General features: G+C 47.1%; 3 protein-coding genes across 9 annotated transcripts in view; 2 read left to right on the forward strand and 1 right to left on the reverse strand.

Annotated features, from left to right (window-relative positions):
* The first annotated feature begins 2,173 nt into the window (after nt 1-2,173).
* On the forward strand, nt 2,174-9,157 carry ache (acetylcholinesterase (Yt blood group)). 2 transcript variants are annotated; one of them, XM_064353012.1, is made up of 5 exons: nt 2,174-2,386; nt 5,456-6,891; nt 7,147-7,339; nt 7,846-8,024; nt 8,386-9,157. In XM_064353012.1, the coding sequence occupies exons 2-5, from the start codon at nt 5,496-5,498 to the stop codon at nt 8,505-8,507; spliced, it is 1,890 nt and encodes a 629-aa protein (XP_064209082.1). In that variant the 5' UTR covers nt 2,174-2,386; nt 5,456-5,495; the 3' UTR covers nt 8,508-9,157. The 2 variants fall into 2 exon arrangements, with proteins under 2 accessions (XP_064209082.1, XP_064209081.1); XM_064353011.1 differs by lacking the exon at nt 2,174-2,386 and adding an exon at nt 2,473-2,666.
* A 783-nt stretch (nt 9,158-9,940) lies between these two features.
* On the forward strand, nt 9,941-18,693 carry im:7136398 (schwannomin-interacting protein 1). Of its 6 annotated transcripts, none has more exons than XM_064353017.1 (7): nt 9,946-10,255; nt 13,075-13,356; nt 13,567-13,730; nt 14,329-14,416; nt 15,141-15,272; nt 17,444-17,561; nt 17,814-18,693. In XM_064353017.1, the coding sequence occupies exons 2-7, from the start codon at nt 13,111-13,113 to the stop codon at nt 17,912-17,914; spliced, it is 849 nt and encodes a 282-aa protein (XP_064209087.1). In that variant the 5' UTR covers nt 9,946-10,255; nt 13,075-13,110; the 3' UTR covers nt 17,915-18,693. The 6 variants fall into 6 exon arrangements, with proteins under 6 accessions (XP_064209091.1, XP_064209087.1, XP_064209089.1 ...); XM_064353019.1 differs by lacking the exon at nt 9,946-10,255 and adding an exon at nt 10,332-11,629 and having other exon boundaries at nt 17,468-17,561; XM_064353018.1 differs by lacking the exon at nt 9,946-10,255 and adding an exon at nt 10,336-11,381.
* Nucleotides 15,278-20,810, reverse strand: part of med11 (mediator complex subunit 11) — a 39,789-nt gene continuing 34,256 nt past the window's right edge. The window contains exon 5 of the mRNA XM_064353030.1: nt 15,278-15,287. The gene's annotated coding sequence lies outside the window, so the exon portion shown is untranslated. The remainder of the gene's footprint in view (nt 15,288-20,810) is intronic.

The raw sequence follows: 20,810 nt of genomic DNA on the forward strand, positions 1-20,810 counted from the left end.
TATAGCCAGATGAACACTATATTTCTCACTATACTTCTCAGAGCTCAACAACAGAGCCCTTACACACAGAGCACTCACCATAGCGCACGACCCCACACACCCCCTCAGCCCACTCTTCTCACTCCTTCCATCTGGCCGCAGGTACAGGTCTCTGACCTGGAAACGGGCCCGTTTTAAAAAGAGCTTTGTCCCCTCTGCTACCGAGGTGCTGAACAAACTGCCTCGCTGAATGTCAGGTGTATTATATGTATGTATCTAGGTATTTATTACTGTATGTATGTATGTATTTATTATATGTGTGTTATATGTATATACTGTACTGTATGTATCTATGTATTTATTATATGTGTGTTATATGTATATACTGTACTGTATGTATCTATGTATTTATTATATGTGTGTTATATGTATATACTGTACTGTATGTATGTATGTATTTATTATATGTGTGTTATATGTATATACTGTACTGTATGTATCTATGTATTTATTATATGTGTGTTGTATGTATATACTGTACTGTATGTATGTATGTATCTATGTATTTATTATATGTGTGTTATATGTATATACTGTACTGTATGTATCTATGTATTTATTATATGTGTGTTATATGTATATACTGTACTGTATGTATCTATGTATTTATTATATGTGTGTTATATGTATATACTGTACTGTATGTATCTATGTATTTATTATATGTGTGTTATATGTATATACTGTACTGTATGTATGTATGTATTTATTATATGTGTGTTATATGTATATACTGTACTGTATGTATCTATGTATTTATTATATGTGTGTTATATGTATATACTGTACTGTATGTATGTATGTATTTATTATATTGTGTATATGTTATACTGTACTGATGTATCTATCTATTTTATATGTTGTTGTATGTATATACTGTACTGTATGTATGTATGTATCTATGTATTTATTATATGTGTGTTATATGTATATACTGTACTGTATGTATCTATGTATTTATTATATGTGTGTTATATGTATATACTGTACTGTATGTATCTATGTATTTATGTGAGGCTGCAATGCAAAAAATGTGAAAACAAATTTCCCCTGAGGGGACAATAAAGTATTTTATTGTATATTCACAGGCAGTTTTCACCACGCAAAACATCCACACAAAAAAAATCCATTATTTGTGAAAAATCCATTATATGTTGTGAAACATCAGATAAATCACTCAGGCGAAAAACCACGCAGTTGTAATGGCTGTGTGAATGGTTGTCCTGGCACACTCAGGTTATAGCTCAACATGTGCAAGCTCACTCAGGGGTAGCATCATAATGTCACTCCTGGAGCCGGATGCTTCTTACTGGGGCGTCCGGCTTTAAGGAGTACCCGCAGAAACTTCCGGTACAAATCACAACGTCCTGCGCCCAGGAAGCACCAGCGATAGTATTCGTATTCCTCATGGAACAACTGAAAATAAATAATTAAATAAATAAATGTGTGTTTAATTGTACAATTAAATGGTGTATTTATCTTGGAATTATGATCATTTTTACGACACACAAAGAAGTCAATGTTTTGAGTGAGGATTTTTCCAGACCACTGTCAATTAATGTTTTTTTTTTTTTTTTAGCATGTACATACTTCTTTTTCTTTTTTTGTAACTTCGTGGAGTCAGCTGTATTAATAAAGAATATTAGAAAGGAAAGTGTCATAAACTAAACCAACAAAATGAACATTACTCTAGCAAGGCATTGCATATATTAAAGGGCTATATTTTGCCTCCTCCACGATCATTTCACTTTACTTTCACAGAGGCCTGAGCTTCGGCCGGCAGCGGGCTTGAGCTGCACTACTACATAATGACCACCAGATGAAACCTGCTGCACCGAGATCAGCTAACCCTCATTATTTCATTGAATTTCATTGAATGTATTCAAATGAAATAAATTCATGAATAAGTCATTAAATTGAAATAAATAAATAAAAACGAATGTTGAGACAGTAAATAATATCTCACACAATCGTATTACACGTCATAACGGTTCATCCATCACACTGAACAACACCAAACAAAAAAACAGCCATTGTCAGAATTTTGAACATTTTTACTGAGCATACGTTTCTCACCCTCTCCTCTTTTCTCTCTTCCTCTCCCCTAAACTGAAAAATATGAGAGAGAGAGAGAGAGAGAGGGAGAGAGAGAGGAGGAGGAGGAGCCGTGTGTGTCCACAGTCTCCCATCTCCTTCGATCTCCTGAATCTGCAGTCCATTAACCCGGTGACATTTAACTCTGCTCGCACTGGCCGGACCCCGAGCCCTCCCGTGCTACAAGGCAGAAAGGAGAAAAGCAAGCTGAGGAGGAAGCGCGCGACGCTTATTTCCTCATGTGAACTGACAGGTAAAATACCACAGTCTGTACTTTCATTTCATTTTACGAAAGGACAAGAAAAAACGTTTGGTGTCTTTGGATGCAATTTGTCTAGCCTACTTTAGTCCACAGGATTAGCCCAATAATGCCTGAAATTGTATGCCAGAAATAGTAGGCGTGTTTTGTGAGTGTATGCACGCTGGCCTTTGCGTGTGGCCACGAGCATGTGTTGTTGTGTGTTTGTGAGTGCGTGCGTAACACTCCCGGAGCAGTCACATGCCCGTGCACTAACTGCACTACGGGACGCACGGTAAATAAATATAATCGTTAGGTTTTAACCACTGCAATTGTTTCATTAATACAGTAGAACGATTAGTCAGTATGTTTGTATTTTACATGACGACGATGCGCGCAGAAAATGAGCACACGGGCGTATGATTGGAAATGATATTCAGTTCATGCGGAACACGGCAGTTGTGATGTTGCGTAAGGCCGGCATTTTGGTGTAGGCATTAGTGTCATGCCCGTTATGCTGATATGTCATAGGCATGGGTATCCTTGAAGACGACTGACAAACCGCTTCATATATCTCTGGCTGGTGCACTGTGCGGCGATACAGTAAAATAATCTTATAATATGCATTCATTTTCCCTGCTGTCCGCGTGCGGATCCTCCGCGCAGATTGTCGCCACCGCAACTTTCTAGAGCGACGAGAATGAGCATAACATAATGCGTTCTATTGGCTTGTGTTCTATCAGTAAGAATTTGTTCTCTGTTTTTATTCCGTGTTTACATGTCACGCGCACACCTTTATCCGCTCGCATCCGTGCGTCCTTTCACACCCCGTGCTTTGTCATCCGTACGGGTCACAGCGGATATTGAATGAGCATGTTGAGCTACAACAGGGTACAAGAGCAGCGGTAACAGCTGTCTACGCATCCGCCACCTCGCCGTTTTTAAAGCGTATATTCACCATAAAATGCTTTACATACTGCTCCTCTTAGCAGAATGGGCTTTAGAAACTGCCCCATTTCACCCCTGCATCTGTGTGTGTGAGTGAGTGCATGCGTGAGGGGATATTTCAGTTCAGCCTTAATGCACAGTACATTGTGCCAAAAGGTGAAAGAGAGGGTGGGAAGGAGGGAGAGAAAAAGAGGGAGAAGATGAAAGAATGGAGTGTCGTGTGTCTTGTAAACAGAGGGGGAGCATGGACATCTGCCCCAAGCGGTTATTAACATGTACAGTGGGGATGGGGGGGGGGGGGGGGGGGGCGGGGTTAGGAGGGGAGTGATTCTCCAGAATTTAGGTCCATGAACCTGTATGAAGTACTTATCGGTTCTGACTTGGAATCATACAGTTACGTCAACGACTGACCGTAAGCTATTATACACACGAATAATCATAATTTATCTCTTTATCTCCCTCTCCCTCTCTCTGCGGTTGTTGGCATAGCGATATCACCCCAGACCCCTCACTCATGCTCTCCTTCCTCCTCTCCTTTTTCTCCTCCCCCTCTCTCAGCATGTTCCAGTGCTGTAGCTTTGCAGCTGCTGCTCTCCTACGTCCCGTAGTGCTGCAGTGAATATGCTGTGTGTTGTATGCGCATCTACACATGCCCAGGAGGGAATATGCTGTGTGTTGTTTGCACATGTACACATGCCCAGTAGGGAATATGCTGTGTGTTGTTTGCACATGTACACATGCCCAGGAGGGAATATGCTGTGTGTTGTTTGCACATGTACACATGCCCAGGAGGGAATATGCTGTGTGTTGTTTGCACATGTACACATGCCCAGGAGGTAATATGTTGTGTGTTGTTTGCACATGTACACATGCCCAGGAGGTAATATGTTGTGTGTTGTTTGCACATGTACACATGCCCAGGAGGTAATATGTTGTGTGTTGTTTGCACATGTACACATGCCCAGGAGGAATATGTTGTGTGTTGTTTGCACATGTACACATGCCCAGGAGGTAATATGTTGTGTGTTTTTGCACATGTACACATGCCCAGGAGGAATATGTTGTGTGTTGTTTGCACATGTACACATGCCCAGGAGGTAATATGTTGTGTGTTGTTTGCACATGTACACATGCCCAGGAGGAATATGTTTTGTGTTGTTTGCACATGTACACATGCCCAGGAGGGAATATGTTGTGTGTTGTTTGCACATGTACACATGCCCAGGAGGGAATATGTTGTGTGTTGTTTGCACATGTACACATGCCCAGGAGGGAATGGGAGGGGGGTCATCAGCAGGAATAACAGAGTTGTCCTTGTCTGTAATGTCTGAAGCTTAGCACCGTGATTTAAGGGCAGCAGGTTTCACTGCAGATTCGCCGCTGTACCGACCAATCAGATCACTGTGATATTTCAGTTTGGTTGGCAATAATACCTTCTTGTAAATGCTGAAATCTTTAGGGGGGGGTTAGGCATGTTGCAGGGGAGGGGATCTGTCTGAAGAACACGCCTAGCCAAAGGCTACAGTGAAGAACAGCAAAGATCCCTTAACCCCTCCCCAGAAAGGTCACGGGCCAACAGAAATAGTACACGCACACACGGTTGAAGCCTAGGTCATGCACTCCCATCATGCACCCTGCCTCGCACACTAATCCCATTACCATGGCAATTGCACAACACTGCGCGTAACACAAACACCAGCAACAGCAAAAGTGCATATGTGTGTGTCTGGGTGTGTGAGTATGTGTGTGTGTGTGTGTGTATGGGTATGTGTGTGAGTATGTGTGTGTGTGTGTGTCTGGGTGTGTGAGTATGTGTGTGTGTGTGTGTGTGTGTGTGCATGTGTGTATGGGTATGTGTGTGTGGGTGTGTGTGTGAGTATGTGTGTGTGTGTGTGTGTGAGTATGTATGTGTATGGGTATGTGTGTGTGTGTGTGTGTGTATGGGTATGTGTGTGTGTATGGGTGTGTGTGTGAGTATGTGTGTGTGTGTGTGTGTGTGGGTATGTGTGTGCGTGTGTCAGAGTTCAAATATTCCCATAACTGATGCTCTCTCAGCCCACTGCACAGTTGTAGTTTATGAATTAGTCCGCGCTGACGCTGCTCTCCTCTCTGTCCCTGCTCTTCTCCCTCGCCCAGACTGCTGATCCTGGTGAGAGAACAGAACAGCACAGCAACCATGGGATCCTCCTCTCTCTTCCTCTCCTCCCACCTCTCCCTCCTCCTCCTCCTCTCCCTCCTCCCCTCTCCTGTGGTTTGGGCGGACCCCGGCCTCACCGTCTCCACGCGGCAGGGGGAGGTGCGGGGGGTGCGGCTGCCCGTGCCGGACGGCGGTCAGGTGACGGCATTCCTGGGGATCCCATTCGCCGAGCCCCCTGTGGGGAGGCGGCGCTTCCGGGCGCCAGAGCCCAAGCGGGCGTGGTCGGGCGTGCTGAACGCCAGCACCTACCCCAACGCCTGCTGCCAGCCCGTGGACTCCTCCTACCCGGGCTTCCCCGGCACCGAGATGTGGAACCCCAACCGGGAGATGAGCGAGGACTGCCTGTACCTCAACCTGTGGGCCCCCGCCCCCCCTGCGCCCCGAAACCTGTCTGTGATGGTGTGGATCTACGGCGGCGGCTTCTACAGCGGCTCGTCCTCGCTGGACGTGTACGACGGGCGCTACCTGGCGCACGCCGAGCGGGTGCTGGTGGTCTCCATGAACTACCGCGTGGGCGCGCTGGGCTTCCTGGCGCTGCCCGGCTCCCCCGACGCCCCCGGCAACGTGGGGCTGCTGGACCAGCGGCTCGCCCTGCGCTGGGTGCAGGAGAACGTGCGCTTCTTCGGGGGGGACCCCCGGCGGGTCACCATATTTGGGGAGAGCGCGGGCGGGGCGTCGGTGGGGATGCACCTGCTGTCCCCGGGGAGCCGGGCCCTGTTCGCCCGCGCCATCCTGCAGAGCGGCGTTCCCAACTGCCCCTGGGCCACGGTGAGCGCGGGGGAGGCCCGGCGCCGCGCCGCCCTGCTGGCCCAGCTGGTCAACTGCGCCCCGGGCAACGACAGCGAGCTGGTGGCCTGTCTGCGGGCGCGGCCACCCGAGGAGCTGCTGGCGCAGGAGTGGCGCGTGCTCCCCCACAGCAGCCTGTTCCGCTTCTCCTTCGTGCCCGTGGTGGACGGCGCGGTGCTCCCCGACGCGCCCGACGCCCTGCTCCGCTCCGGCGACTTCGCCCACGTGCAGATCCTGCTGGGCGTCAACCGCAACGAGGGCTCCTACTTCCTGCTCTACGGCGCCCCCGGCTTCAGCAAGGACAACGACAGCCTGATCTCGCGGCGCGACTTCCTGGAGGGCGTGCGGCTGAGCGTGCCGCACGCCAGCGACATCGCGCGGGAGGCCGTGGTGCTGCTCTACACTGATTGGCTAGACGAGGACGACCCGCGCAAGAACCGTGACGCCATGGACGGCATCGTGGGCGACCACAACGTCATCTGCCCCCTGCAGCACTTCGCCCGCTCCTACGCCCAGAGCCACGCCCAGGCGGGCGGGGCCGGAGGGGCGGGGGCAGGGAGGGGGGACTCTGCTGAGGGAAACTCCCCAGGTGGGTGTTAGGGTTAGGGTATTACTCATCGTGGGTGGAGCTGACTCTCATTTTGTGGAGAGGAAAATAGTTTCTTTGGTCAAAACAGATCAGTGACTGACAGGTCTCTGAAGCTCCACCCACTCCGGAGTCAATCCGGTCACATTCCGTTAACTAAAAGAAAACAAAATTCTTTCTGTTCTCCTTCATGTGACACCCTGCTCTCTCTCTCTCTCCCACTCTTCCCTTCTCATCCCTCTATCCCTACCTGAGCAGGGGGCGTGTACCTGTACCTGTTTGACCACCGTGCGTCAAACCTGCCGTGGCCAGAGTGGATGGGCGTGATCCACGGCTACGAGATCGAGTTTGTGTTTGGGCTCCCGCTGGAGAGGAGGCTCAACTACACCGCCCAGGAGGAGCAGCTCAGCCGCCGCATGATGAGATACTGGGCCAACTTCGCCCGCACCGGGTGAGTTACCATGCCAACTTCGCCCGCACCGGGTAAGTTACCGTGCCAACTTCGCCCGCACCGGGTGAGTTACCGTTCCAACTTCGCCCGCACCGGGTGAGTTACCATGCCAACTTCGCCCGCACCGGGTGAGTTACCATGCCAACTTCGCCTGCACCGGGTGAGTTACCGTGCCAACTTCACCCGCACCGGGTCAGTTACCAGAAAAACTTCACCAGCACTGGGTCAGTTACCATGGAAACTTCGCCCTCATTGGGTGAGTTGCCATGACAACTTCACAAATTCACTGAGATGGGTTGAGTTACCATGGAGATTAGAGTTGGCAATTAAATGATCTTTATGATTTAATTAAACAGTTTATAAAATTAACAATTGAATTAACCAAATGTGATGAATTACCATGGCAACCACACCTGTAGCTGGTATGAGGGAGTATTAGGGAGACACTATAGTAGCAGACTGAGGGCAGGTCGCCATGCCATTGGCTCAATACCCCCGTCCCACAGGGACCCCAACCTGAACGCGGACGGCACCACGGACGCGCGGCAGAAGTGGCCGGCCTTCACGCCCACTGAGCAGTGGTTTGTGGGATTGGACACGGAGCCGCTGAAGCTGCACCGCGGCCTGAGGAACCAGCCCTGCGCGCTGTGGAACCGCTTCCTACCCCGCCTGCTGGACATCACTGGTACTGCAGTCCCAGGCCCACTGATTAATACATCTGTGCAAAATGGCCATTTAAGGCGCGCGCGCGCGCACACACACACACACACACACAGTATTTAAAGCCATGGACATGGCAGGTCAGCGTGCCAGGGAGAGCTGACCCAGAGGAGGGATGAGGTAATGGAGAATAAGGGGATTAAAGGGAAGAGAGGAATGGAGGGACAATGCTCTTCAGGTTTTTAAAGTTTCAACAGTAAGAGCAGTGAGAAACAGGACAAACTGTGCAGGATGGAAGTGGCCAGTCTACTTTACAGTTCAGTAAAATTTCACTCTTACATCTCCGTTTCCCTCTCTCCCCCTTTACCCCCATCCTGCCCCCCCAGGGAATATTGATGAGGCAGAGCGCCAGTGGAAGGTTGAGTTTCACCGTTGGAGCTCCTACATGATGCACTGGAAGAGTCAATTTGACCACTACAGCAAGCAGGAGCGCTGTACAGACCTCTGAGCATGTGTGTGTAAACAAGAGCACTGCACTGACCTCTGAGTGTGTGTGTGTATGAGAGAGAGAACATTCATGTTGTTCTTCATGGTCCTGCAAACTTTATAATTTAAGGATTTATTGTTTTGGTCTCTGAGTGGGGCCCATCTGTGTCCAGTACTCTGTGCTTTATCAGTGTGTCTGTTCGCTGATGTGACGAAGATGATGATGCTCTTCTCCCCAGTGGCGCTGTGTTTGTGTGCATCTGTTCACTGAGTGTAAGTGAGCACGTTCTCCCCAGAGTAAGGCATTAAAACTGAACAAAAAACACATAAATATTTAAAATATGTGAATATGTGCTGAATATATTTTGTGAATATTTGCATACTGGGTTTTGTCTGACATTTTTGAATACAGGAAGAGCATGATTCTTGAAGAGAATGAGCAAAACGTGTGAGAGATGCCTTTCCGAGAGAACGAGTGTGTGTGAGAGAGAATAAGCCTGTGAAAGAGAATCAGTGTGTGAGGGAGATAGAGAATAAGTGTGTATGTGAGAGAGAATAAGTGTGTGTGTGAGAAAAAATGTGTGTGTGTGTGTGTGCGTGCTTGTTGTCTGCATCCTCTCTGAGCAGCTGAACCCTTCTGGAACATTCTCATTAAACTGACTGACACCATCACTGGCCTCCCAGTCTTCTGTTCGACCCTCTCAGCGCTCTGTCTGTCTGTCTGTATGCATGTCTGTCTGTCTGTCTGTCTGTCTGTCTGTCTGTATGCATGTCTGTCTGTCTGTATGCATGTTTGTCTGTCTGTCTGCATGTCTGCCTGTATGCATGTCTGTCTGTCTTGCCCATCTGGATTCTGTCAACAGTTTGTCCTTTTCACTACGTGACCACACGTAGGTAGAGGGTAGAGGATGTGCCCCCCCCCCCAACTTCTGAGGTAACACTGTTCATCCTCTGTACATAACAGCTACACACACACATACACACAAATGCGCATGCACACACACAAAAACACACACACTCAAACACACAGAGATACATATATATGCACACACACACACACACACACACACACATACAAAATTAACTCAGATGCCAGCACCATATTTGTCAAGACGGTTTCAAGGGGCTTGTCTGACAGGGGCCCTCAAAAATGTGGTGTGGTTACAGTAGCCTAATGGTAGTGGGCCCCAATGTAAGACCTTATCATGGGGCTGAAAGACCCTGGCCGGGCCACGCTCTCGCACAATTATTTAAAAACTGAAACATACGAATGACAGCGGTGCCCTTCTGGGACAATTCCTCATCCTTATCTCTGTATGTGTTGTAGTGTTTGGACGAACAGCACTAGTAAGCTACATTAATAGTACCGTGTGAACACGGTCACCAGCGCAGTAACAGCTGTTTAAAACCCTATTGCATCATTTTCTTTCCCAAGAAACATGACAGCCTTTCGCTCTTCTCCGTAAACACGATGCAAACAGGGAGATGCAGGAAATGCCTCCCTTTACGAAAACACTTTTCCTTATCCAAATACCGCATATCTTCTGTCTAAATATTTATTTTGAACAGCTTCTGTTTTTTTAGAGGGAAGATAGCGTACCCGAGGAAGTTTCACACCGTTTGTGGATGTTGTGGTTTTAAAAATTGGTCGCAGGAGGGGGCTATATGCCAACAAAGACCCATATTGTGACTAGAACCTTTGCTGCTCTTTTTCCAGAAAGCGAACAAAAGCCTTCGGTCACGACGAACTTACTTCGAATCCTGTGGAAGGTACTGCTCGTCTGCACCCGTGCACGCGCGAATATAGTCTGGGCGCAAACAACTTAAACTCACAGCATAAAAAGTTTAAATTTTTAAAACTGTAACATAAATGGTCGTTTTTTTTATTGCCACACACGTGTTTATCTGTGAAATGCTGATGCTAAATGATAGGCTTGAGATGAGATGAGCAATTAGCGTTCAACTGTAACCATGCCATTAAAATTAAACCGTTATGCTGAAACAGTAATACGACATAATAGCTCTGTGATCTGCAATTCGTTCATGACTTTAAATCCACTGACGTGAAAACTGAAGCCACATTTAAGATAGACAAATTATGCAATTTATGTGAGTTGGGCTACTGGATCTCCTAGCTACAGTATGACAGCTCGGGTATTATGAAGGAATTCAACGGAACATCTGCCTCAGAAACGAATGACTATGGTCTATTAAATAGAAACGTTGTGTTTGTTTATCTTTAAATAATGGGTCTGTACGTGTCGATATTCCAGGGAAAAAAAGTTTTTAAATAGGCCTCGTCTAAATTCTCTTGTGAACGCGGGAATTCCGAGCACGCCCACTGTAACAGCTGCAGTCCGTGAAGTTGAAGTGAAGGGGTGAAGGGAAGAGAGTCTCGAGCCTCTGCCCAGCGCCTAAGGGCTCGAAAAATGTGAAATAATCTAAGTGTAAGACAGTGTAAGACTGGTCTCGATTAAAACTTGCTATCCTACACATTGGTGAGACAGGGTAGTAGGCTTAACTATGCTAACAGACCGCCGGGGTCAGACTATTGATGAACGTAGCTATGCCGCACGGACGTGGGCCGTTAAGGGGACTATTGTTTGCTACTTCCAGAATTCTCGGATTCTCCCATCTGGTTTGAATCGTCATCTCCGAAATTGTGAAATTGGACACCTGAATCACTTTTATTTCCCCTTTCGCCTCTCTCTCCTCCCCTTCCTCTCAGCGCGGCTGTTTTCTGTTTAGTGTTTACTGCGTCTTGACTTTGGGATTTTCATAACAATTCAAGCCATCTGAATGCAAACGGGAATCGAGCCAAGAACGCCAGTCAGGCAGGTGGGAGACGCAACGGGCTGTCACCGCTGGATCAAACTTTGCCAATCCTACATTCAAAGTCAGTGCTCGCTGAAAAAGTAATACAGGGTGAAATGGGAAGGGGTGGGGAGAAAACGGAGGGAGGGGATGTGAGGAGAAAAGGCGAGGCAAATGTTTTTCTAAGTTAAGGCTAAAAATATATAAACGAAGATAAAGGCGATAAGATCTCTTGTCAGTGCATATATCAGCGCGATTGAGGATTGCGCGTTTCGCCAGCGGAAGAGTCGCGAGCAGCCCGGAGTGCGCTGCGAACAAACTTTCGAGTGGGTGAGTTCGTCCGTCCGTGTGCCCACCCCCCCCAAAAAACTACTGAAAACAACGTGTTTTCTCCCAAGTTTTCCCAAACTAACCACATGTTTATTAGTTAAATTGTTAACAATGCAAGACGGTGCCTCGAAAGGCTTTTGCATAACTTAAAGTATACCGCCTACGTGTTCTGCATCCTTTAGCCTATACCCTAGACTACTCCGGGCGCCGCGGGGCGTTACTGACACTGCCCTTATACGAGGCGTTGTCAACGGCGACAAAGTAGGGTTTACGTGTATTTGTTCATGATTTAAGAAGCCGATGACACACGCTGATCTTTCGACTCCAAAACCGAAGTGATGACCACAATATTGACCCGAACTGAACTGTATACTTTACGTCCGACATCTCATCTGTAGCCAAGCTCAATAATCGTTGTACACTTTGATTGAATCAACCCCCAACCTGACGTCCAGGATATTATATTTGTGAAATAAAAGGGTGGATGCACAGATTTCAACTATAACTTTCAAACGTAATAAATACATATGGGCTGCGTGCTAAAGCCAGGCTGTATGGACTCACTTATCCTTAAAGAAGGCAAGCGATGACACGACTTAAAAACTCTATAAGCCTCTGGCTATAGACAGCTGAAATCATTGCCATCAGCAGGATTGTGGGACATGTAGTCATACCATTTATCTGCTGAACTGTAAGTGAGGCATCCCATAATAACAGCTGGGCTGCCATGATGGAAATGTCTCATAATGAGCAGAACCTCTCGCTACTGTTAATCACATGCTTTTATCATCCAATCAAAATACTTGTCTCTCCCAAGCAGAACACTATGATTGGAGAGGCCCTTACAAGGCATGGTAGCTCCACCAGTTTTCTTGTCACTCATAAATTACTGAATGGGCAGTTCTGTTGAAACAACGTTGACGTGAAAATATGAGCAGAATAGAGTGTGAATAATTATAAGGCCACATACCATTAAAAATGAACATCGGATTTAACATGAGCCTCAAAGGGAGTCACATGGGACGGGTCACAGCTGTTGAGCGGAGAAAGCCTTTGATTGGACAGCATCAGTGAGCCAAGTGGAGCATCAGCCAGTCAGCTCGGCCTGCACGGGTTTGATGCCAGGGAGCTCTGTCCCGACTCTCATTGCCCAACCAAACCCTTTAACAAGAGCCAGGATATTTAAAACCTCACGCCCAGCACAGAACCTATCACCCTCCTTCAATACAGGGTTACGGTTTCCCAGATAAAACCTACAATGGCACTGGAAATTAAACAAATCTCTGCTGAATTTTACATTTAACTGAAGGCTATTGCAGTGCATGAATACACAGGAACAGAGGGCTGAACAGAACCCTCTCATCCACACAGTGTGCTCCTTTAAATATCCCCACTTCTACTCACATTAACTCGTATTTGCTCTCATTTCTACACTGCAAAAATAGCCCCGCCCTCTCCACTGCGTCACCCTGGAGTAGAAGATGGAGGAGGAGAAAGAGAGAGAGAGCGAGAGAGAGGAGGAGAAGGAGCGAGAGAGCGAGAGGGAAGAGGAGAAGGAGACCGACGAGACTGAGGATTTTGCTCAGGCAGCAGAAGGGGCAGTCCTCTCGTGCCAAGAGGGGACCTCAAAGGATGACTCTGACTTACCCATAATGCACTGGGAGGCTCTAAGCCTGCGCATTGCTGAGCTGGAGAGACAGGAGGAGGAGAGGAAGGAAAGGTTAAAGGTCAGAGGGCAGAATGCACTCCCTCATTCTTTCACACTCCCTCTCAGTTCCTCTCTCTCTCTCAGTTCCTACCTCCTTCCATCGCTCTCTCTACTTCTCCATCATACACTTTCCCTCTGTTGCTCTCTTTTTCTGTCCCTTGTTCCCTTTCTCTTCTTTTCCCTCCCTACCTCCATCCCTTGCTCACATTATCCCATTTCTGTCCCTCAGAGCTCTGCAGAGGTGGAGCGAGAGAATGTGTCAGTGGGTTGGATGGAAGAGAGGGATGGAGGGAGCTGGTGGGAGGATGTGGAGGCGGACAGAAGCCGGAGGATCACAGCGATCACTTCACGGTACGGCGACAGGATCGTGCTGCCAGTAACCGGCTTTAACAGGTTTTAACCGTCTTTACTGCTGGTCCTGTAACCGTCTTTACCTAATGGTCTATAACAGTCTTTAACAGTCACCACTGTTTGTCCTTTTTCAACAACTAAGTTCTCCTAGGTCTCTGCTCTCTTACACCACACACAGAGCAGCAGTTCTACCCTGACACCAGCAGGTGTCACTACACTAGCTCAGTGATATTTATGAGTTACTCCTGCATGAACAGCTGGGCAGGGCTCAGAGCAGGAGCAGTGATCAGGGGCTCGGAGAGTCAGATAGAGATACAGAACCGTTTTGGCTTCTCTTCCATAAAGTGTCATCTTTAATGGCCGTCGGGAGTTAAGATCCAATCTAAAGGGCCAAACCTTCTGCAGCACAGAGGGTTCGTTCCCATCGCTCATTTTAACCTCCCTCTCATTTCACACTGTAAGATCATATCTCTCCAGGATAATGAAAAGCTTTCCTGTTAGCAGATGACCTCAGGCCTCTACTTGGGTGAACAGTTGCTAATTTTCAGATCTGATGTAATGACAGGACCCCTGTTCACTCCACCCACATCAAAGCCTCACCAGAGTCCAGCAGTGTTCTCCTCTTCCTCTGTCCATCCAGGTTCCACAACCAGAAGAACCTGCAGCTCTGCTTCATCAATGACAGTGACAGCGAGGATGACGAGGAGGGAGAGCAGGCAGGCGGAGAGGTGAGAAGCTGTGACCATGGTGTGATCCAGAGTTCCCATCAGCCCTACGAGTGCAGAGTAAAATCACAGTAGAGTAGCTGTGTGCACATCCAACCAGTATTTGGCCAGGTGCAGGATAAAAGTACATGTGAAGGTTGAAAGAAAATGGATATCCGCACACTGGATTACAGCTCCCAATACTTTACTGACTAAAAAAAAAAGCAAGGCAATGTTTCAACCCAACAGGGTCTTCATCTGGCAAATGACCAACCCATGTTTTTTTTTTTAGTCAATAAAGTATTGGGAGCTGTAATCCAGTGTGCGGATATCCATTTTCTTTCAACCTGCAGAGTAAAATCAGTCACCATATTTGTGTCTGTTTTTTAAGAACACTTTCTCTTCCTGATTTTCCATGCACATTTATCAGAGCTCTCTGGTGTAATTTCAGAAGAGTTCAAACAAGCATGATCTCTCTTCCACTTTTTACTGCACCCATGTCAGGCTCATGCAGACACAAGCCAAAGAAAGACATTTTCTATTTAGCTCACAGCTGAACTTGTGGGCTCCTGATTGACCAACAGGGGTCGCTGTTGCACAATAAAACCCTCCCATCAGGACCCTGTTCACACTGGCATAGTGCAGGCCTGATACCAGACCAAAGATCCTATCTATGCACTGTAACAGCACCTTAACAGGGCCAGCCTGCAAAGTGTGTGTCTGTTAATATACGTCTGTCTCTGTCAAGACCTCAAGAGAGGCCCGTGGGCGTGGCCAAGCGGATCAGGCCCCGCCCCCTGTGACACGAGGACTGAAGATGGAGGTGAGGGCGGCACTGAGCGCACTCAGAGACAAGCTGTGGACTGAGCAGAAACAGGAGGTGAGACTGGGGTGTGTGTGACACACTGTGTGTGTGTGCATCTTAAAGCTGTGTCTCAGTGCTATGTGTGTGTTTTAGCAGTTAGCATGTGTCTCTTAACACTGTGTGTGTGTGTGTATTTCAGTACTCTGTGTATATATGTGTTTTAGCGGTTAGCATGTCTCACTGTTGAGTATGTGTGTATTCTAGCGGTTAGTGTCTCACTGTTGAGTATGTGTGTATTCTAGCGGTTAGCATGTCTCACTGTTGAGTATGTGTGTATTCTAGCGGTTAGCATGTCTCTGTTGAGTATGTGTGTATTCTAGCGGTTAGCGTGTCACTGTTGTATTTGTATTTAGCGTTGCGTCTTGTTGAGTATGTGTGTATTCTAGCGGTTAGCGTGTCTCTGTTGAGTATGTGTGTATTCTAGCGGTTAGCGTGTCACTGTTGAGTATGTGTGTATTCTAGCGGTTAGCATGTCTCTCTGTTGAGTATGTGTGTATTCTAGCGGTTAGTGTGTTTCTGTTGAGTATGTGTGTATTCTAGCGGTTAGCGTGTCTCTGTTGAGTATGTGTGTATTCTAGCGGTTAGCATGTCTCTGTTGAGTATGTGTGTATTCTAGCGGTTAGCATGTCTCTGTTGAGTATGTGTGTATTCTAGCGGTTAGCATGTCTCTGTTGAGTATGTGTGTATTCTAGCGGTTAGCGTGTCTCACTGTTGAGTATGTGTGTATTCTAGCGGTTAGCGTGTCTCACTGTTGAGTATGTGTGTATTCTAGCGGTTAGCGTGTCTCACTGTTGAGTATGTGTGTATTCTAGCGGTTAGCATGTCTCACTGTTGAGTATGTGTGTATTCTAGCGGTTAGCGTGTCTCTGTTGAGTATGTGTGTATTCTAGCGGTTAGCGTGTCTCACTGTTGAGTATGTGTGTATTCTAGCGGTTAGCGTGTCTCTGTTGAGTATGTGTGTATTCTAGCGGTTAGCGTGTCTCACTGTTGAGTATGTGTGTATTCTAGCGGTTAGCCTGTCTCTGTTGAGTATGTGTGTATTCTAGCGGTTAGCGTCTCACTGTTGAGTATGTGTGTATTCTAGCGGTTAGCGTGTCTCTGTTGAGTATGTGTGTATTCTAGCGGTTAGCGGTCTCACTGTTGAGTATGTGTGTATTCTAGCGGTTAGCGTGTCTCCTGTTGAGTATGTGTGTATTCTAGCGGTTAGCGTGGTCTCACTGTTGAGTATGTGTGTATTCTAGCGGTTAGCGTGTCTACTGTTGAGTATGTGTGTATTCTAGCGGTTAGCTGTCTCACTGTTGAGTATGTGTGTATTCTAGCGGTTAGCGTCTCACTGTTGAGTATGTGTGTATTCTAGCGGTTAGCGTGTCTCTGTTGAGTATGTGTGTATTCTAGCGGTTAGCGTGTCTCACTGTTGAGTATGTGTGTATTCTAGCGGTTAGCCTGTCTCTGTTGAGTATGTGTGTATTCTAGCGGTTAGCGGGTCTCACTGTTGAGTATGTGTGTATTCTAGCGGTTAGCGTGTCTCTGTTGAGTATGTGTGTATTCTAGCGGTTAGCGTGTCTCACTGTTGAGTATGTGTGTATTCTAGCGGTTAGCGGGTCTCACTGTTGAGTATGTGTGTATTCTAGCGGTTAGCGGGTCTCACTGTTGAGTATGTGTGTATTCTAGCGGTTAGCATGTCTCTGTTGAGTATGTGTGTATTCTAGCGGTTAGCATGTCTCACTGTTGAGTATGTGTGTATTCTAGCGGTTAGCGTGTCTCTGTTGAGTATGTGTGTATTCTAGCGGTTAGCGTGTCTCACTGTTGAGTATGTGTGTATTCTAGCGGTTAGCGTGTCTCTGTTGAGTATGTGTGTATTCTAGCGGTTAGCGTGTCTCTGTTGAGTATGTGTGTATTCTAGCGGTTAGCGTGTCTCTGTTGAGTATGTGTGTATTCTAGCGGTTAGCGTGTCTCACTGTTGAGTATGTGTATTCTAGTGGTTATGTCTCTGTGATCTGTGTTATCTAGCGGTTAGCTGTCTCGTTATGGATCGGTTGTCTCTGTTGAGTATGTGTGTATTCTAGCGGTTAGCGTGTCTCACTGTTGAGTATGTGTGTATTCTAGCGGTTAGCGTGTCTCACTGTTGAGTATGTGTGTATTCTAGCGGTTAGCGTGTCTCACTGTTGAGTATGTGTGTATTCTAGCGGTTAGCGTGTGCTGCTACACAGGTGGAGAGGAAGCCGTTGACTCTCAGTGAACTCCAGGCCCTCAGTCTGCAGGAGCTGAGCTCTCTCAGAGCCTCACTCACTCAGGCCATCCACGGTCAGTACAGCCTTATACACTCACACACTGACACACACACTTACACACTCTCACACTCACACACATACACTTGCACACCCACATACTCACACTTACACACTCACACGTACACACTCACACTTACAAACACAAATTTACACACTCATACACCCCCAGTGCTTGGTCAGCACAGGCCTAACAGTACACCTGTGTGTGTGTGTGTGTGTGTGCGTGCATGTGGGCGTGTGCGTGTGCATGTGTGTGTGCGTGTAGACCTGAGCTCTGAGCTGGTGAATCGACTGCTGACGCGGGACCAGCTGAGGACAGAACAGGATGCCATGCTGCTGGATGTGGAGGACATGACATCACTGTGACATCATTGTAGTCTCAAAGATGTCTGACATCATAAGAGACTAAGATGACCTTGTCTTTCTCATGTTTCTCATTTAATTTCTCTGAGAACGGTTCTGCATCACAGGCAGCAGTGAAATCATATGGTGACCAGTGATTTCACACTGTGGTTGGTGACATCACACTGTGAACAGTGACATCGCAGAAGCAGAGAGAATTCACTGTGAAGGACCCTGGACCCTTAAATGGATGCACTTTTTTTCTTGGATTCTGTTTGGGTGGTTATCACCATGGCAACCTGCATTGAGCATCTGCGCCACGTGTCTCGCAGTGGTTGGGCAGAGATGTGGGGGGCGGGGACTGTGAGGGACGGATTTGATTGGACGGTGATTCTGCAACTTGTGTTGGTCTACCTGCCTGTCTCAGGCTCTAATCTGAATCGGGCTGATCTCGATGGGGGGGGCGGGGGGGGGCTGTGTCCCTTTCTCACACACACGTGGCCGTGGTCTCAGGTTACAGTCACGGTCGGACGGTCTTAATGACGGTGGGTAACAGACCCAGGGCCTGCGAGCCACGGAGCCTGGCGGAGCTGAAGGGATGAGCAGTGTTAATGTGGGGCAGGGGTCTGGGTGGGGGCCTTTCCTGTAGAGGGACAGGCGCAGGGACACACTGGCCCGGCCCGTCTCAGTCTGGGTAAGATTTACTCACTTTATTCACTAAAATGGACAATGATCATAAACGATAAGTGCCTTTTGTATCCCTTGCTTTATGTGCCTTGTTCATAAACCATTATTTTATATGAGTTTCTGTGTGTGCATTTAAATGTTTTATAGAAAGACTGTGTGAGTGTGTGTGTATGTGAGTGTCAGTGTACGCATGTGTGTGTTTGTGTATGCGAGTTTCAGTGTGTGTGTGTGTATGAGAGTGTGTATGTGAGAGTCTGTGTGTGTTTGTGTATGTGAGTGTCTGTGTGTGTATGAGTGTGTGTGTGCGCGTGTATGTGTTTGTGTACGTGAGTGTCAGTGTGTTTGTGTGCTAGCTACCAGCTCAGCAATAATAAGGGTACAGAGGGAGGGATGAGCGAGGAGGAGGCATAACAGAGAGAGGGAGCGACAGATAGAGAGGGGGAGAGAAAGGTTTGTGTTGTAGTCTGGATGGATTGTGTGGTCTCAATGCTGGGGCTCGAGTCTTAACCTGATACTGAGCATTTTATTCTGACTGAAGTGCATGCTACACTGTCCACCAACAGGTAAGAGCCAGAGAGAGTACCCTCCTGAACACACACACACACACATAAACACACACACACACACACTCACACACGCACAATGACACCTGGGATTGAGTGGGGTTCAGTGGGCTACTGTGATGCTCTACTAATTAAGCCTCAAATTCATATGGCTATGATATTATGAAATTTTTTTTTTTCTTTTTCATGATTGATAAAAACTGTATAAATCAGTTGTTCAGAGACACGGTCCCACTCACACGCAGTCCCACGGGATGGAGTAGCATGCGTTATTTTCTAATGTTACCTTTGTTTAAAAATGAAGTTGTTAATTTGCAATTCTTGGAAAATACCTTAAATAACAGTGGCGGTCAGGAACTTGCGTCATCGCTAGTACTCTTTCTGCTGATAAATTATTGACAGATTAATGACAGAGCAACAATATTAGAACACTGCGTTACCTGCGTATTGGGTTGCCATGGCAATTAATAATTCAGTGACCGCAGAGGTTAGGAGAGAGACCTTTGTCTGAAAGGCACAAGTACTGCTTTACAAAAGTAATAATTCTCTTTTAGGCCCATAACAGCAGGGGAACAGCTGCAGCTAAATCACAGAAAAGGTTTTTGTTTTGCTTGTGTCTGCTGCTCTTCTCAGACTTCGGCAGTTTGGGTTTGAGAGCAGTTTGGGTTTGAGAGCGCTGACTTCTTAGTGCATTGGTGTGCAGCAGCAACCAGGTTTGCATGTTCCCTGTGGCCTGGAGAAGTCATGACACTTAACTAGCAGGCTCTCGCACATGCTAATGCTGCTTTTAGCTTTAGCTGCAGGGAGCACACATGCTAATGCTGCTTTTAGCTTTAGCTGCAGTGAGCACACATGCTAATGATGCTTTTAGCTTTAGCTGCAGGGAGCACACATGCTAATGATGCTTTTAGCTTTAGCTGCAGGGAGCACACATGCTAATGCTGCTTTTAGCTTTAGCTGCAGGGAGCACACATGCTAATGATGCTTTTAGCTTTAGCTGCAGGGAGCATACACATGCTAATGATGCTTTTATCTTCAGTTGGATTCAGTTGTACAGAGAGGTGATGCTCTGTGGCTCTGCGGCACACGGTGATGACGGTAGCAGGATGTGTGCTCTTTGAGTGCAGTCTGAACAGGCAATCCCTGTGTTGTGTGGGAAGTTTTGGAATGAAAGAAGGGGGGAGGGATTGAGGGAACATGAGCAGATGGAGGGATGAGTGAGTGGAAAAGGAGAGAGAGAGAGAGAGAGAGAGGCATTCAGGGAAAGCGTTACTGATTGAATGGTTAATGGAGCAGGAGACTGAATCAGCAGGACAGACAAACAGCGCAAGGTTGTGTAAGACAGGAACAGAACAGGGGGCGTGTGTGTGTTTATTTGTATGTGTATTTTTGTGTATGCATGAGAGCATGTATGCGCATACCTATAGTATGTATGAGTGTTGTGTGTGTGTGTGTGTGTGTGTGGAGAGAGAGAGTGCATATGTGTGTGTGGAACTAAAGGTATGTCCTTGGACAAGGTTGTTTACTGTAATTATGGAAAGTAATTAGCCTATATATAGGCCACAGAACTGAGTCATGACATGAGGTAGAAAGTGCCTGTGTGCGTGACTGTGTTTTAATTTGTCAGGTGTGAGTGTGTTTTACATGTATAGCCCTGTACATTAGGAAAA

The sequence above is a fragment of the Anguilla rostrata genome, chromosome 9, assembly GCF_018555375.3.
Source record: "Anguilla rostrata isolate EN2019 chromosome 9, ASM1855537v3, whole genome shotgun sequence".
NCBI classification, from domain to species: Eukaryota; Metazoa; Chordata; class Actinopteri; order Anguilliformes; family Anguillidae; genus Anguilla; species Anguilla rostrata.